Genomic DNA, 16,642 nt, shown 5'->3' on the forward strand with positions numbered 1-16,642 from the left:
TGACATCAGGGCGTTACCCAGTTCTTCACGTATCAACGGGGCTCCAACTCTTCCGATTGGTCCCTCACAGATCGCCGTGAGTCTTTGACCCTTTTACCCTTTTACCCCTGTGACTTCCATTCCTGAAAATCCCCCACCTTCGGGGCGCCACTGGGAGGTTTGGAGTCACCTGACCTCTTGTCCACATCATGCCTGGCCCCTCACAGAGAGTGTCAGACGCTGACAGTGACGTGACGGGAGGACGCTGAGCGACGTTTGATGCGTGAGCGGCGAGGTCTTGATTCGCTCTGACAGCTGCACAGAGGGCCCAGCAGCAGCCAGAGGTAGAGGAGCACACAGGCCCAGCAGGACGACATCTTCACCCAGAAGGTAGACCAGCTGCCGTGGGTGAAGGTGGTCTCCAGCACTGCAGACTCATAGCTGGAGGACGGACGAGAACACAGTTTAAACTCTGAGCTACGAAAGAAATCAGATATCAGAATAGAATATAGAATATAGAATATAGAATATAGAATATAGAATAGAATAAAGAATAGACTATAGAATGGAATATAGAATAGAATATGGAATATAGAATAGAATATAGAATAGAATATAGAATATAGAATGGAATAAAGAATGGAATAAAGAATGGAATATAGAATAGAATATAGAATGGAATATAGAATAGAATATAGAATAGAATATAGAATGGAATATAGAATAGATATAGAATAGAATATAGAATGGAATATAGAATAGAATATAGAATATAGAATAGAATATAGAATGGAATATAGAATAGAATATAGAATATAGAATGGAATATAGAATAGAATATAGAATATAGAATAGAATATATAATAGAATATAGAATGGAATATAGAATAGAATATAGAATATTAGAGAGTCAGAAGAAGTGTCTGGTGGGAGAGAGTTTGATAGGCGGGGAGGGGGGGGGCAGATCGGCTGAAAGCTCTCGACCCCATGGTGGTTAAGTTGGCAGATGGGGCGAAGAGCTGGTTGGCAGAGGAGGATCGGAGAGTTCAGGAAGGTGTGTAGATGTGAATAAGTTCAGAGAGATATGATGGTGCCATGTGATGGTTGTGACGGATCTTAAACGTGAGGAGTAGAATCTTAAAGTCAATGCAGGATTTGATTTGTTAAGTGACTGGATGGCTCTCTGGGGAAGAAAGTGTTCGGGAGTCTGTTTGTGTGTGTTTTTATGGCTCTGTAACGCCTGCCTGTATGACCCGGATGTGAGGAGGAGAAAATGAAATCAGAAGAAATATGAACGTCAGTGTTTTGGCGGTGTCATCGACTAACCTGAACCAGTTCGTGAGGGTCATCATGACGTAGAGCGAGGCCAAGAAGAAGACAAAATGGAAGAAGAAGTAGCTGTAAGCCACTCGCAGGGTCTCATTATGAATGACCTTCTGACAGCCTTTGTTCTCGTTCTCGTTCTCCAGCTCAAAATCGTCCTCGACTGAAAAAAAAGACAAAAAAGGATCAATTGCAGGTATTGTTTGATGGGAGATGTTTTGATACTTCTTGATATTGATTTTTGTGGTCAATACTTTAAAGATACAAAGGCAGTGTCATGACTCGGAGGCTGTCTGAGATGTTTTTTCATCTATTATTGCCACTCTCTTTGCACTTGTACCATGTATTATATTTTCCCTGAAGTATTTATGCTGTGCTTTTGTAATAATAAATGAGTACTGCAACGATTTTAGCATTGCAATCATATAACATTGTAAAAAGTTTCCAAATTGATGCTCTTTTTTTATTCCACATGCTTTTCATCCTTGTTACAACCAGATGCCAACATTATCCACCATGCAAAGGCACTTTATCATTTTTTCCATGGCTCCCTCTAGAGCTATAAAAGCCTTTTTTTTACAGTAGTTTTTCCACATATGCAGTATTACTCCCCAACACACCTGGAAACAGACTCCGATGTGTAAAAATTGACCTGGAAACAGACTGTTCAGATTTGAAACTGCATCAGTACAAACCTTCCTCTTCCTCAGGGCAGCAGAAACAGCAGCTGGCTTTCTGGAACTCATAGCGGTAAACTTTGATCATCCAAAATGGACCAAACACCTCCGCCAAGTAGGAAGCTTCGTTACTATGGGAGGGAAAAAAGAGATTTGAACACATTTATTACCACAAAATTACTCCTGTATCATTTTTTTAATTGTATGTTTAGGTTCAAAATTCATGAAATTGATGTTTCTGTAATTTATGTTTGATGTGAATTACACACACAGGTTTACTTTAGTCACTTTTGGGGACATTACATAGCCTTGCATTCATTTCCTGGAGACTTACCCTAACCTTAACTTTAAGCAACGACCCAAAAATTGGCATTTTACACGACTTCTGTCCCCAGTTAACTGGTCTTAAGTCTGGTTTGTGTCCCTGAGAGTGACTTTACATCTATACGGGACGTTCTTTTGAAAATGTAACACCATTTCTCACCATGCAAAGAGTACACAGCAGTACATGATGGCAGCTCCGATGATGGCGACGGCGTTGCCCTCTTTCTGGATGTCATCTTGCCCCACACTCGGGTAACAGACGGTCATGTTCATGCCCTGGTACACAACTGACACAGAGAGCACAGCAAGTAAGTTCAGCAGGTCTTCTTATGCCAAGTCTCATATAGATATACATGTGTTAGGGGCAATTATGGTTGTATTTAAAGGTGAAATCAGAAGAATAATTACAATACAAATAGGTAAACATGCAAACAGGTTATAAGACAGAAGAGTCTCTTTATAGATACTAAGAAGAAATATGAGATCGGCCTCATAATGCCTTCCTGTTGTGTGTTTTACTTATAAAAAACAGCCTGTAACACCTTTTCAAGCTCTTTGGTGTCGTATTATGAAATCCATACTGGAGCAAAATACTTTAATTTGACAGATTTTGTGGGGGGCCCAGAAATGGATCTGTTTCATAATTCAAACCAGTCACAATGTCTGTATATGTATGAGTTATAAAAACCCATAATTTTCATTCCAGTGAAGACGAAATACAGACACAGTGTTGAAAGTGATCCACGAAAACTTGGATGACATTTATTACATTTATCGCAGTTATATTGAAGCATGTTTGGCACAATTTGAAGTTAAATGCAATTGTTTGACACTGAATCCCCCCCCCCCCTTTTTTTAGATTCAACCTGAGAGCCTTTAACCTTCCTGTCGTGCTCCCGGGTCAAATTGACCAGTCTGTTTTGACTGTTCCTTCTTTCCTTCCTTCCTTTCTTCCATCTGTGCTTCTTCTCTCTTTCTTTCCTTCTTCTCTTTCTTCCCTTCCTCCATCTCCCTTTCTTCCTTCTTTTGTCCTTCCTCCCCCCCTACCTTCTTTCCTCTGTCCTTACTTCCTTTCTTCTTTCCTCTGTCCTTCTTTCCTCCTTCCCTCCTACCTTCCTTCCTTACTTATTTCCTCCATCCTTCCTTCCTCCCTTCCTTATTTCCTTTCCTCCCTTCCGTCCTCCATCCCCATTTTTTCCTTCTGTCGTTCCTTCCTTTCTCTCTCCTTCCTTCCTTCCTTCCTTCCCCCCTCCCTGCTTTCTTTCCTTTACTCCCTTCCTCCCTTCCTTCCTTGACTCAAACACAACAGGAGGGTTAAAATGACACCTTGAATTCAGTAAGAAATCACTGAATGTAAGGATGGGCAATAGAAGTGGTGCAAAAATGTAACCAGTAGGCCTCTGATAATAGTTTATTGATGCGTAAACACAGTCTGAATGGGAGAGGGGCATTATTTGAACGGGGAACAGACTTTGACACAACACTTGACCTCTTTTAGACCACGAACCAGACATTCTTTACCATCATGTCGGGTATTTTAGTACCGTTAAATGTGGCATTTTACTGTTTGAACAAACTATGATCTTTCCCATACCGTAACCAAGTGATTTCTGTGTCTACACCTCATAACTTTTCCCAAACCATGGGAAGGATTGGCACATCACCTGCAAGCAAAAATGTTCCTATATTTTGAAGTATATACTGATGCCCATGTGTAATGAGTCAGTATAACAATGAATGGATGAATAGCCACTTCCTTAACCCTTGTGTCGTCCTCCCGGGTCAAATTGACCCCGTCTGTTTTGACTTGTTCCTTCTTTCCTCCCTTCCTCCCTTCCTTCCTTCCTTCTTTCCTTCCTCCCTCCTTTCCTTCCTTTTTCCTTCCCTCCTTCCTCCCTCCCTCCTTCCTTCCTTCTTCCTTCCCTCCCTCGCTCCTTTCCTTCCTCCCCTGTTTCCTTGCCTCCTTTCCTTCCTTCTTCCTTCCTCCCTCCCTTCCTTTCCTTCCCTCCTTTCCTTCCTTCTTCCTTCCTCTCTCCCTCCTTCCTTCCTTCCCTTCCTTCTTCCTCCCTCCCTCCCTCCTTCCTTCCTTCCTCCTTTCCTTCCTTCTTCCTCCCTCCTTTCCTTCCTTGACTCGAGGACAACAGGAGGGTTAAGATATAGTTTTTTTTTGCTTTGGTCCAAATCAGTAGATGAGTTGGGAAACTTCAAAGTGAAGTAAAATGCATCACTAGAACGTTCTGTCCTTTCATTGGTGAGATGTGTCTGTTTTTAGAGAAGATAATCTGGCTAAGTACAAATGTTCTTTGTTGTGCTAGTCCAGGTTGGACCTCGATTAATTCTCCAGCCAGCTGTTAGTAACAGTTAAATTTGTTTATCCGTGTCCCAGCGTTCAAAGCACGCCTATCTATGGGAGACGTAGCTCAAACTTGCAGAACACACCTAGTAGATGGGTTGGATGGAGGTCAGATCACGTTCCTACCACAAAGCGCTCCAGTGTTTGTGGTACTTGTGGTTGTTGGTTGTTTTAATCTACATCCAAGTGCAGTTACTGTGTTTAGATCTGCCCGAATGAACTGTACTAAGGGGGAAAAGAAACCTGACAACCCACAACCCACAACAAACAGGAGTCAATTGGGAGATTTCTTTTGTAGTCACTTTGAGTTTTAGGGGTTTTTTTCATCAAAGCTAGAAAGAAATTTTCCACATGCAGGATGAGTGTTGTGTCACATTTTCATTGTTTCATTCCTTCTCCTTCATTTAATGTCCTGGGAAATTCCTCTCTGTCTTGTAAAAGGGGCCTCGGCTCTACACTTTCCCTTCTGGGACTCTCTCTCTCTCTCTCTCTCTCTCCCTCTCTCCCTCTCTCTCTCTCTCTCTCTCTCTCTCTCTCCCTCCCTCTCTCTCTCTCTCTCTCTCTCTCTTAAAGACTCTTTCTGGGGTGAGGGGAGAGGAACACATAGCACTCACAAATATGTACTGTATGCACACACATGCACATGCATGTGCACAAGCTCCAAACTCCCTCAAAAACATACACACACACACACACACACACACACACACACACACACACACACACACACACACACACATCCAGCCCAACCTCCAGAGGGTCGTTTCAGCTGGCTGTGGATTACTGAGAAAAGTTTTGTGTTTGTGTGTTGCGGGGAAAAGAGGAACCTGAGCTCAGTGAAAACACTGGCTAATTACAGGACTCAGACTATATTACACACACACACACATGAACACACACACATGAACACACACACACACACTCAGGTCAAGAGTCGTCAAGGCAGAGAGAACATGTCCCGCTCGTTGAGTTGTCTCTTTTAAATTGCACTCCAGACTAATTCTCCCTCCCTGAAACATAAGGATTACTGTGTGTGTGTGTGTGTGTGTGTGTGTGTGTGTGTGTGTGTGTGTGTGTGTGTGTGTGTGTGTGTGTGTGTGTGTGTGTGTGTGTGTGAGTGTGTGTGTGTGTGTGTGTTTGTCATGGTGAGGTCATAGAGCAGAATAAGCCTTCCGGGGACAGACTAGGCAAACAAGACCTAAGAAGACAGTAACAAGGATGGATCTACACACACACAGGTTAACTTAAGTCACTTTTGAGGGTCCTTACATAGACTTACATTCATTTTCATGGAGACGTACCCTAACCCACTACTTACCTAACCCTAACCCCTACCCCAACCTTAACCAATGACCCAAACATCAGCGTTTTACCAGTTGGGGAGATGACTTTTGTTGTCCCCAATTAACTGATCTTAAGTCTTGTTTGTGTCCCTGAAACAGACACTCACACACACGCACACATACAAACACACACCTCCTTTGCAGACGTTGCCATGTAGGTGGAAATTACATATTACAGAGCGGTCGAGTGTGTTATGGGTGTGTGTGTGTATGTGTGTGCGTGTCTTTGTGTGCGGTTCACAGTCTGCGTTGAAAAGGTGTTTTTATAACAGACTGAGAGTGCATATTTTCTCAACAAGTTGCTACAATGTCCTGCACTGCCCCGGGACTCTGACACACACACCTACTGTACACACACACACACACACACACACACACACACACACACACACACACACACACACACACACACACACACACACACACATACACATATAAATGCCTCTGTACATAACAGTATGTTAAAGGATATGGCTGTAGTTTTCTTATAGTCAATAAATGTCATGTGCAGAGTCAATCCAACACCAAATTGATCTACTTGTAAGTATTGTGTGTGTGATATCTTATTCCTCTGTGTTGTAGACCTCCACTGTTGTCCAAAAACTATTAAAACACATTAATGCTGCACAGGGAGACACGTTCTTATTATATTTTACTATATATGACATCATTAGATTATTAATAGTGAAGCATCAGTGTTAGAGCAGCATGTTACTGTTGTAGCTGCTGGAGGTGGAGCTAGTTTACACTACTTTATATACAGTTAGCTAGTTTATACTACTTTATATACAGTTAGCTAGTTTATACTACTTTATATACAGTTAGCTAGTTTATACTACTTTATATACAGTTAGCTAGTTTATACTACTTTATATACAGTTAGCTAGTTTATACTACTTTATATACAGTTAGCTAGTTTACACTACTTTATATACAGTTAGCTAGTTTACACTACTTTATATACAGTTAGCTAGTTTACGCTACTTTATATACAGTTAGCTAGTTTACACTACTTTATATACAGTTAGCTAGTTTACGCTACTTTATATACAGTTAGCTAGTTTACACTACTTTATATACAGTTAGCTAGTTTACGCTACTTTATATACAGTTAGCTAGTTTATACTACTTTATATACAGTTAGCTAGTTTATACTACTTTATATACAGTTAGCTAGTTTACACTATTTTATATACAGTTAGCTAGTTTACACTACTTTATATACAGTTAGCTAGTTTACACTACTTTATATACAGTTAGCTAGTTTATACTACTTTATATACAGTTAGCTAGTTTATACTACTTTATATACAGTTAGCTAGTTTATACTACTTTATATACTTTATATACAGTTAGCTAGTTTATACTACTTTATATACAGTTAGCTAGTTTACTTTATATACAGTTAGCTAGTTTACACTACTTTATACACAGTTAGCTAGTTTACACTACTTTATATACAGTTAGCTAGTTTACACTACTTTCTATGCAGTTAGCTAGTTTACATTATATACAGTTAGCTAGTTTATACTCCTTTATATACAGTTAGCTAGTTTATACTACTTTATATACAGTTAGCTAGTTTACTTTATATACAGTTAGCTAGTTTACATTATATACAGTTAGCTAGTTTACTTTATATACAGTTAGCTAGTTTACTACTTTATATGCAGTTAGCTAGTTTACACTACTTTATATACAGTTAGCTAGTTTATACTACTTTATATGCAGTTAGCTAGTTTACACTACTTTATATACAGTTAGCTAGTTTATACTACTTTATATACAGTTAGCTAGTTTACACTACTTTATATACAGTTAGCTAGTTTACACTACTTTATATACAGTTAGCTAGTTTACGCTACTTTATATACAGTTAGCTAGTTTATACTACTTTATATACAGTTAGCTAGTTTATACTACTTTATATACAGTTAGCTAGTTTATACTACTTTATATACAGTTAGCTAGTTTACGCTACTTTATATACAGTTAGCTAGTTTATACTACTTTATATACAGTTAGCTAGTTTACGCTACTTTATATACAGTTAGCTAGTTTACGCTACTTTATATACAATTAGCTAGTTTATACTACTTTATATACAGTTAGCTAGTTTAGTTCAGTGGTTCCCAACCTAGGGTCCGGGCCCCTCCAAAGGGTCAGCAGATAAATGTGAGGGCTGCTGAGATGATTAATGGGAGAGGAAAGAAGAAAAAACAAAGTTCGGATACACAAATGTGTTTTCAGTTTTTTGACTTTTTCTCTAATCTCTGATTTTTGCTGAAATATTGGATCATTTGAACATTTATTGAAATGAAACCATGTGAGAAGTTTAGAGGGAAAAATCACTATTTGGTGGAGCTGTTAACAACTCATAGACATCTGAAATGTGAGCCGACTACACACTTTTAGTTTCTTTAACAATGTGTTGTATTATAAAAGCTTGTTATATTATCCATTGTGTCAAATCTGCATATTAAAAGTAACTAAAGCTGTTAAATAAATATAGTGGAAAGTGGAAAGCACAATATTTCCTTTTGAGATGTAGTGGATGGGAAGAATAAAGTAGCCTCACATGGAAATAACTCACTATTATACTTAATGACAGTACTTAAGTGAATGTGCTTAGTTACTTTCCACCTCTGACTTTAAAAACTGTTTTGTGGTGTGTTTTTTAGTCTAACCTCGTGTTGTCTTTTCTCTCAGTGGCATAAAACAGAGCAATATATCACTGTTGACAGACGGAGCTGAACGATGCTCCGCACTTTCACAGAACATATGTAATGATGCTGCCAGGCTGTTTTCCTGTGTTATTATGTTGTCAATGGATCCATGAGGAATGTGAAACAAATATCCTTCAGTCTGCCCTCACCACAGGCCACCAGCTCAGCAGGCAGCATGTCAGAGCACATCTCATCCCAGATTATCTGTGTGTACGTGTGTGTGTGTGTGTGTGTGTGTGTGTGTGTGTGTGTGTGCATCTATATCTACTTGTGTGCCATTTAGATGTAAACCCTGGATAAGAGAAGGAGGCCCTCTGACAAGCCGCAGCATTAATGTCTCAGTCATGTGGAGGCTCTTTGTCTTACCTGGAGCCACCAGGTGAGTCATTATGAGTGTCGGATGAAAAGTGAAGGCAAATTGCAGAGGATTTGATCATAGGTGTGTGTGTGGGACGGGGCGATCAGTTTCAACCAAACAAATGTCAAACATGAAAAGAGCGTTTTATCCGTCTGTGATATTAATGGATAGCTTCTGATTCACACACACACACACACACACACACACACACACACACACACACACACACACACACACACACACACACACACACACACACACACTATATACACTGTACAACTACTGGTTGCTTCATGTCCATACTGGTTATAAAGAGATAGCCCCTCCTAGAGTTGCTTTATAATAAGTGATGGAGGACAAAATCCACAGTCCTCCTTCTGTGTGCAAAAAAATATATTTAAAAGTTGATGTGAAGCTGATATGAAGCTTCAGCGTCCAAATGAGTCAAATCTTCATCTTCTATGTTTCAACGTTACAGTGTTTTTAGAGCCAAAGTCTTTCCTTCCTTCCTTCCTTCTTCCCTCTTTCTTGATTTTTTCCTTCGTTCTTCCCCTCCTTCCATATTTCTTTCCTCGCTTCGTTCCATCCAACCATCCATCCATCCTTGCTTCCTTCCTTTCCCTCCTCTTTTCCTTCCTCCCTCCCTCCTTACTCCTTTCCTTCTTTCCTTCTTTTCTTCCTTCCTTCCTTCCTTCCTTCCTTCCTTCCTTCCTTCCTTCTTTCCTTCCTTCCTTTCCTTCTTTCCTTATTTCCTTTTTCTTTTCCTCCCTTTCCTCCCTTCCTCCCTTCTTTCCTCCCTACTGTCCTTCCTTCCTTCCTTCCTTCCTTCCTCTTTTAGTCCCTCCCTCCTTACTCCCTTCCTTCCTTCCTTCTTTCCTTCCTTCCTTTCCTTCTCTCCTTACTTCCTTCTTCTTTTCCTCCCTTCCTTCTTTCCTTTCCTCCCTTTCCTCCCTTCCTTCCTCCCTTCTGTCCTTCCTTCCTTCCTTCCTCCCTCCTGTCCTTCCTTCCTTCCTTCATCTTCTATGTTTCAGCGTTACAGTGTTTTTAGTAGCAAAGTCTTTTTGTTACTATACTTCCACCACAGCTCAACAGGAAACACTAAGAGGGAATCTGATGCTAAAAGACTGTAAATGTGTCAGATATCACTTGATATGACTAACTCACACTGTTACCATAGTAACTATAATAACTATAGAAACTCACACTGATGAAGCTCAATAGAAGCTGATCATCTACTTTTACCAACAATACATATTTGTTAATATAAGAATAATGACTACTGCAGCTTAAAGACAGTCTGCATCACTCCCTACAAGCCAGTATACCAATATTACAGTAAAAAGAGGATTTTAAGCAAGGTAAATGGATTCCTCCTCTCATTTAAGGCTGCATATGTTTCTCTTTTAATCGACATACAGAAAATAACCTTGAAAAATGGCCCCCAAAGTATTCATGTTCATGTTTAAGTGTTATGTTCATGAGTCAGTGTTCAGTGTCTCATTGAAGCTGTCACTGTGCCTCTCTGCTCTGTGTCTGCTGTTAGCGTACCTTTCTCCGGCGGGCGACTGGACAGCGCTGAGAAAGTGAGGTACATGACGTAACAGCTGATGATGGAGGCCTGAAGGAGCCCCGACCGAGGCTGCTCTGTAGAGACACAGAGAGAGAGAGAGAGAGAGAGAGAGAGAGAGAGAGAGAGAGAGAGAGAGAGAGAGAGAGAGAGGGAGAGAGAGAGAGAGAGTCAGACATAATGAGCCTCATGCAAGAACAGTTTCATATTCTTATCTTAAACCTCAGGAAGGGAGGGAGGAAGAAGGAAGGAAGGAAAGGAGGGAAGAAGGAAGGAAGGAAAGGAGGGAGGAAGGAGGAAGGAAAGGATGGAGGAAAAAAGGAAGGAAAGGAGGGAGGGAGGAAGAAGGAAGGAAGGAAAGGAGGGAGAGAGGAAAGAAGGAAGGAAAGGAGGGAGGGAGGGTGGAAAGAAGGAAAGGAGGGAGGGAGGAAGAAGGAAGGAAAGGAGAGAGGGAGGGAGGAGGGAAGGAAGAAGGAAGGAAAGGAGGGAGGGAGGGTGGAAAGAAGGAAGGAGGGAGGAAAGAAGGAGGTAAGGAAGGAAAGGAGGGAGGGTGGAAGGAAAGGAGGGAGGACAGAAGGAAGGAGGGAGGAAAGAAAGAAAGAGAGAAGGAAGGAAGGAAGGAACGGAGGAAAGAAGGAATAGTCAAAACGGATGGGGTCAATTTGACCCGGGAGGACGACACAAGGGTCAAATTTCTCTTACTTCTTTCATTCAAGACTGGAAACAGAGGGAAACAGTTACCCTGCCTCTGTCTAAAGGTACAACTATTTGACTAAGAGCGTCTAAATCTCACTAATTGCCAAATTTAATTTAATCCATATAGAAAACATAAACACACAAAATGACAGGCTGTGGTTTTATGGGGAGCATCCAAGTGGAATTGAACTGCTCCTATTAAAAGATCTGGATATTTTGACTGAGGATTGGTTTAAAAAAAAAAGAAAAAAAAAGCACTAGACTATACTATAAGCCTTAAATTATTATTATCACTATGAAAAAAATAAAATAAAATAAAATTAGGCCACACCCTTAAGATACATGCCACACCGCCTCACTGTCTCCCTTCAAATCCTGTCACTGTCCCTATAATAAAAAAAAAAACTAGAAGATATGTTCCTTTTCCTCCCTTTAACCCTCCTGTTGTCCTCGAGTCAAGGAAGGAAAGGAGGGAGGAAGGAAGGAGGGAGGTAAGAAGGAAGAAGGAAGGAGAGTAGGGAAGGAAAGGAGGGAGGAAGGAAAGGAGGGAGAGAAGGAAGGAAGGAGGGAGGAAGAAGGAAGGGGGAGGAAGGAAAGGAGGGAGGGAGAGAAGGAAGGAAAGGAGGAAGGAAAGGAGGGAGAGAAGGAAGGAAGGAAGGAAAGAAGGAAGGAGGGAGGAAGGAAAGGAGGGAGGGAGGGAAGGAAGGACAGGAGGGAGGAAAGGAGGGAGGAAGTAAGAAGGAAAGGAGGGAGGGAAGGAAGGAGGGAAGGAAGAAGGAAGGAAAGGAGTGAGGAAGGAGGAAGGAAAGGAGGGAGGAAAGAACCCTCCTGATGTCCTCGAGTCAAGGAAGGAAAGGAGGGAGGTAAGAAGGAAGAAGGAAGGAGAGTAGGGAAGGAAAGGGGGAGGAAGGAAAGGAGGGAGGAAGGAAGAAGGAAGGAAAGGGGGGAGGAAGGAAGAAGGAAGGAAGGAAAGGAGGAAGGAGGGAGTGAGGGAGGAAGGAAGAAGGAAGGAAAGGAAGGGAGGAAGTAGGAAGGAAAGGAGGGAGGGAAGGAAGGAGGGAAAGAAGAAGGAAGGAAAGGAGTGAGGAAGGAGGAAGGAAAGGAGGGAGGAAAGAACCCTCCTGTTGTCCTTGAGTCAAGGAAGGAAAGGAGGGAGGAAGGAGGGAGTGAGGGAGGAAGGAAAGGAGGGAGGAAGGAGGAAGGAAAGGAGGGAGGAAAGAAAGAGAGAAGGAAGTAAGGAAGGAAAGGAGTGAGGGAGGAAGGAAACAAGGAAGGAAGGAAGAAGGAAGGAAAGGAGGGAGGAAGTAGGAAGGAAAGGAGGGAGGGAAGGAAGGAGGGAGGAAGGAAGAAGGAAGGAAAGGGGGGAGGAAGGAAGAAGGAAGGAAGGAAAGGAGGACGGAGGGAGTGAGGGAGGAAGGAAGGAGGGAAGGAAGAAGGAAGGAAAAGAGGGAGGAAGGAGAGAAGGAAGGAAGGAAGGAAGGGAGGAAAGAAGAAACAAGTCAAAACAGACGGGGTCAATTTGACCCGGGAGGAGAAGACGAGGGTTTACAGAACTGTACATTCAGATATCAGATGAAGCTTGTTATATAATATTTCACACATGACAACCGAGCAGAAACTCTCCGTCTGCTGATAAACATCTTGTGATATGATCTTGTGATGTGGTGACATTGTTTTTCCTCCACTGCTGTTACTAGATTAACTTTGAAGCTCATCGTTATATCATTTATATAGATGACATAATGAAATTAACCCGTGTCTTCAATCTGAAAGCAGAGAGAGAGAGAGGGTCTCGGCAGTCTCGGACAAACAGCACATGCTCATCTCATGGTGAAGATAAAGGCTTTAAGCATTGAAGGGCTATGGCGTTCAGGGTAAATGTGTCTGGCTGGTCGTGCCTTCCTTCTATGTCTTTCCTTCCTTCCTTCCTTCCTTCTTCCTTCCTTCTTCCTTCCTTCCTTTCAGCCAGCAGTCCTTCCTCCCTCCCTCCCTCCCTCCCTCCCTCCCTTCTTTTCTTCCTTTCTTCCTTCCATCAGTCCTTCTTCCTTCCTTCCTTCCTTCCATCTGTCCTTCCATCTGTCTTTCCTTCCATCCTTCTTTCCTTCCTTCCTTCCTACCTCCCTCCCTCCCTTTCTTCCTTCCTTCCATCTGTCCTTCCATCTGTCTTTCCTTCCTTCCTTCCATCTGTCCTTCCATCTGTATTCCCTTCCGTCCTTTCTTCCTTCCATCAGTCCTTCCTTCCTTCATTCCTTCCATCTGTCCTTCCATCTGTCTTTCCTTCCTTCCTTCTGTCTTTCCTTCCTTCCATCTGGCTTCCCTTCCTTCCTTCCATCTGTCTTTCCTTCCTTCTTTCCTTCCTTCTTCTTCCTCCTTCCTTCATGTCCTTCCTTCCTTCCTTCCTTCCTTCCTTCATCTGTCCTTCCTTTCTTCAATCTGTCCTTCCTTCCTTCCTTCATCTGTCCTTCCTTTCTTCAATCTGTCCTTCCTTCCTTCCTTCCTTCCTTCCATCTGTCCTTCCTTCCTTCCATCTGTCCTTTCTTCCTTCTTTCCTTCCTTTCTTCCTTCCTTCCATCTGTATTCCCTTCCTTCCTTCTTTCCTTCCTTCCATCTGTCTTTCCTTCCTTCCTTCCTCCCTCCCTGTCTTCCTTCCATCCATCAGTCCTTCCTTCCATCCTTCCTTCCTTCCATCTGTCTTTCCTTCCATCTGTCTTTTCCTTCCATCTGTCTTTCCTTCCTTCCTTCCATCTGTCCTTTCTTCCTTCATTCTTCCATCCTTCTTTCCTTCCTTCCTTCCTTCCTTCCTTCTGTCCTTCCTTATTTCTGTCTTTCCGTCCTTCCTTCCATCTGTCTTTCCTTCCTTCTTTCCATCTGTCCTTCCTTCCTTCCGTCCTTCCTTCCTTCCATCCATCTATCTTTTTCTTCCTTCCGTCTTTCCTTCCTTCCTTCCATCTGTCCTTCCTTCCTTCCTTCTGTCTTTCCTTCCTTCCTTCCTTCCATCTGTATTCCCTTCCTTCCTTCCTTCCTCCCTCCCTCCCTTCCTTGCTTCCTTCCTTTCTTCCTTCCTTCCATCTGATTTTAACATTTTAATCCAGTATTTCCACCTTTACATCGCCACATCTGCAAACAGCTGCCTGTGTTTCAATCATAAAAGCCCCTAAAACCTTTGCAGACCTGCCCCTTTTAAAAAAAGGGAGCCACACATAATATTACCTCACATCTAATTATTATTATCTGCAGCGTTGCCGGTTTCAGCAGCAGGGGGATGTTTGCATAGCTGGAGATGGTCTAAGTGTTTATTTCACCACTGAGAATCGATGACAGACGTGTGCGGAGCGGACTGGAGCTGAGTTTTGAGTTGAGTGTGTGTTCATCGACTCACTCTGCTTCTCGCACTTCACGCAAACATGCGGCCCGTGGGCCAGATCCGGCCCGCCAAGGCGTCTAATTCAGCCCACTTTCCTTATTCCTCCCTTCCTTCCTTTCTTCCTTCTTTCCTTCCTTCCTGTCTTATTTTCTTTCCTTCCATCCTTCTTTCCATCCTTCCTTCCTTCCTGTCTTATTTTCCTTCCTTCCTTCCTTCCTTCCTTCCTTCCTTCTTCCTTCCTTCCTTCCTGTCTTCTTTTTCTCCTTCTTTCCTTCCTTTCTGTCTTATTTTCCTTCCTTCCTTCCTGTCTTATTTTCTTCCTTCTTTCCTTCCTTCCTTCCTTCCTTCCTTCCTTCCTTCTTTCCTTCCTGTCTTCTTTTTTCTTCCTTCTTTCCTTCCTTCCTGTCTTCTTTTTCTTCCTTCTTTCCTTCATTCCTTCCTTCCTTCCTTCCTGTCTTATTTTCCTTCCTTCCTTCCTGTCTTATTTTCCTTCCTTCCTTCCTGGCTTCTTTTTTTGTCCTTCTTTCCTTCCTTCCTGTCTTATTTTCCTTCCTTCCTTCCTTCCATCCTTCCTTCCTTCCTTCCTTCCTTCCTTCCTTCCTTCCTTCCTTCCTTCCTTCCTTCCTTCCTTCCTTCCTTCCTTCCCTCCTTCCTTCCTGAGTTTGACACCCATGGGTGCAATAACGCAATAATGTGCCATCTACAGGATATTTATATTCACATGCGGCCACATAATCAAGTCAGGTTGATTTCTACAGTCTGTCATAGATGGGGCAGATGGGGCAGATGTGTAACGCTGCACAAGCTGGTAAATGAATTGTCGTGGACATTTGAGTTTTGAGTTGAGTGTGTGTGTTTCATCGACTCACTCTGCTTCACGCACGGTGTGACGGCAATGAAGGACATGAGGCCGCACAGTCCCAGGTTGATCCACAGCAGGGCCTTGTTGAAGTGGCAGGCGATGGGATGTGTGTAGTACTTGTACATGAAGGTGAAGGCCATGGTGGCGATGGTGTAGAAGAAGAGGGTGGCGCACATCACTGCCAGGTACCAACGCTTGTTTTCTGCCGCTCCCGGTCAGCCTGAAAGAGACAGAGAGAGACAGAGAGGGACATTGTAAAGCTTCAGATTGACTTTACTCATTTTAATGGTTGTTATATACTAGCAGAGGAGGTTCGTACTGTTTGGTTGTTTGCAAGATATCATAAAAAATTAATAGAACAAAAGTTATCTCAAGGCTCTTCAAGGAAGGGAGGAAGGAAGGAAGGAAAGGAGTAAGGAGGGAGGGAGGGAGGGAGGGAGGGAGGGAGAAAGGGATGAAGGAAGGATGGAAGGAAGGAAGGAAGGAAGGAAGGAAGTAAAGGAGTAAGGACGAAAATAGGAAGGAATTTAGAAGAGAGGGAAGGGAGGAAGTAAGGAAGGAAAGGAGGGATGGAAGGAAGGAGTAAGGAGGGAGGGTTGGAGGGAAGGAGGAAGGAAGGAAAGGAGGAAGGAAAGGAGGAAGCAAGGAATGATGGAAGAAGGAGGGAGCAAAGAAAGAGGGGGAGGAGTGGAAGAAGGAAGGAAAATCATCACTATGCTTATTTTGATGCTTGAAGGTTAGAATTGCATTTTATATTTTATATCTCCATATTGAGACTTGTGCCACTTCTGCAGAGCTCTGTGAGTGTTCCCTCGTACTTATAAGAAAATCTTATTGCATCTTAAAGCTTCTTTATGTCATGGCCTCGTGTGTTTGGACTGTGTGTGCTCAATCATTCTCAGTGTTTTCCTTGCATGCTCCTCTTCACACCTTGCCCTGCATTTATCTCAAATTCCAGGTGTGTCCAATGTTTCCCTCTCAACAGTAAATTAGAGCAGAGTAAATTAGGTTACAGACGATGCTGACATATATGATTGATTAAAGAATAGGTTAAGGCAGGGATGTCCAAA

The 16,642-nt window shown here is 42.4% G+C and overlaps 1 protein-coding gene across 1 annotated transcript in view; it reads right to left on the reverse strand.

Moving 5' to 3' along the window:
* Nucleotides 1-212: 212 nt before the first annotated feature.
* serinc4 (serine incorporator 4) overlaps nt 213-16,642 on the reverse strand; it is a gene marked incomplete at its 5' end in the record, with an annotated part of 17,241 nt that continues 811 nt past the window's right edge. Inside the window, 6 exons of the mRNA XM_053315516.1 lie at nt 213-420; nt 1,306-1,465; nt 1,998-2,110; nt 2,464-2,590; nt 10,632-10,727; nt 15,580-15,786. Of these exons, the coding sequence (XP_053171491.1) occupies nt 213-420; nt 1,306-1,465; nt 1,998-2,110; nt 2,464-2,590; nt 10,632-10,727; nt 15,580-15,786 (911 nt within the window). The remainder of the gene's footprint in view (nt 421-1,305; nt 1,466-1,997; nt 2,111-2,463; nt 2,591-10,631; nt 10,728-15,579; nt 15,787-16,642) is intronic.

This window comes from Scomber japonicus, chromosome 1 (assembly GCF_027409825.1).
Source record: "Scomber japonicus isolate fScoJap1 chromosome 1, fScoJap1.pri, whole genome shotgun sequence".
Classification (NCBI taxonomy): domain Eukaryota; kingdom Metazoa; phylum Chordata; class Actinopteri; order Scombriformes; family Scombridae; genus Scomber; species Scomber japonicus.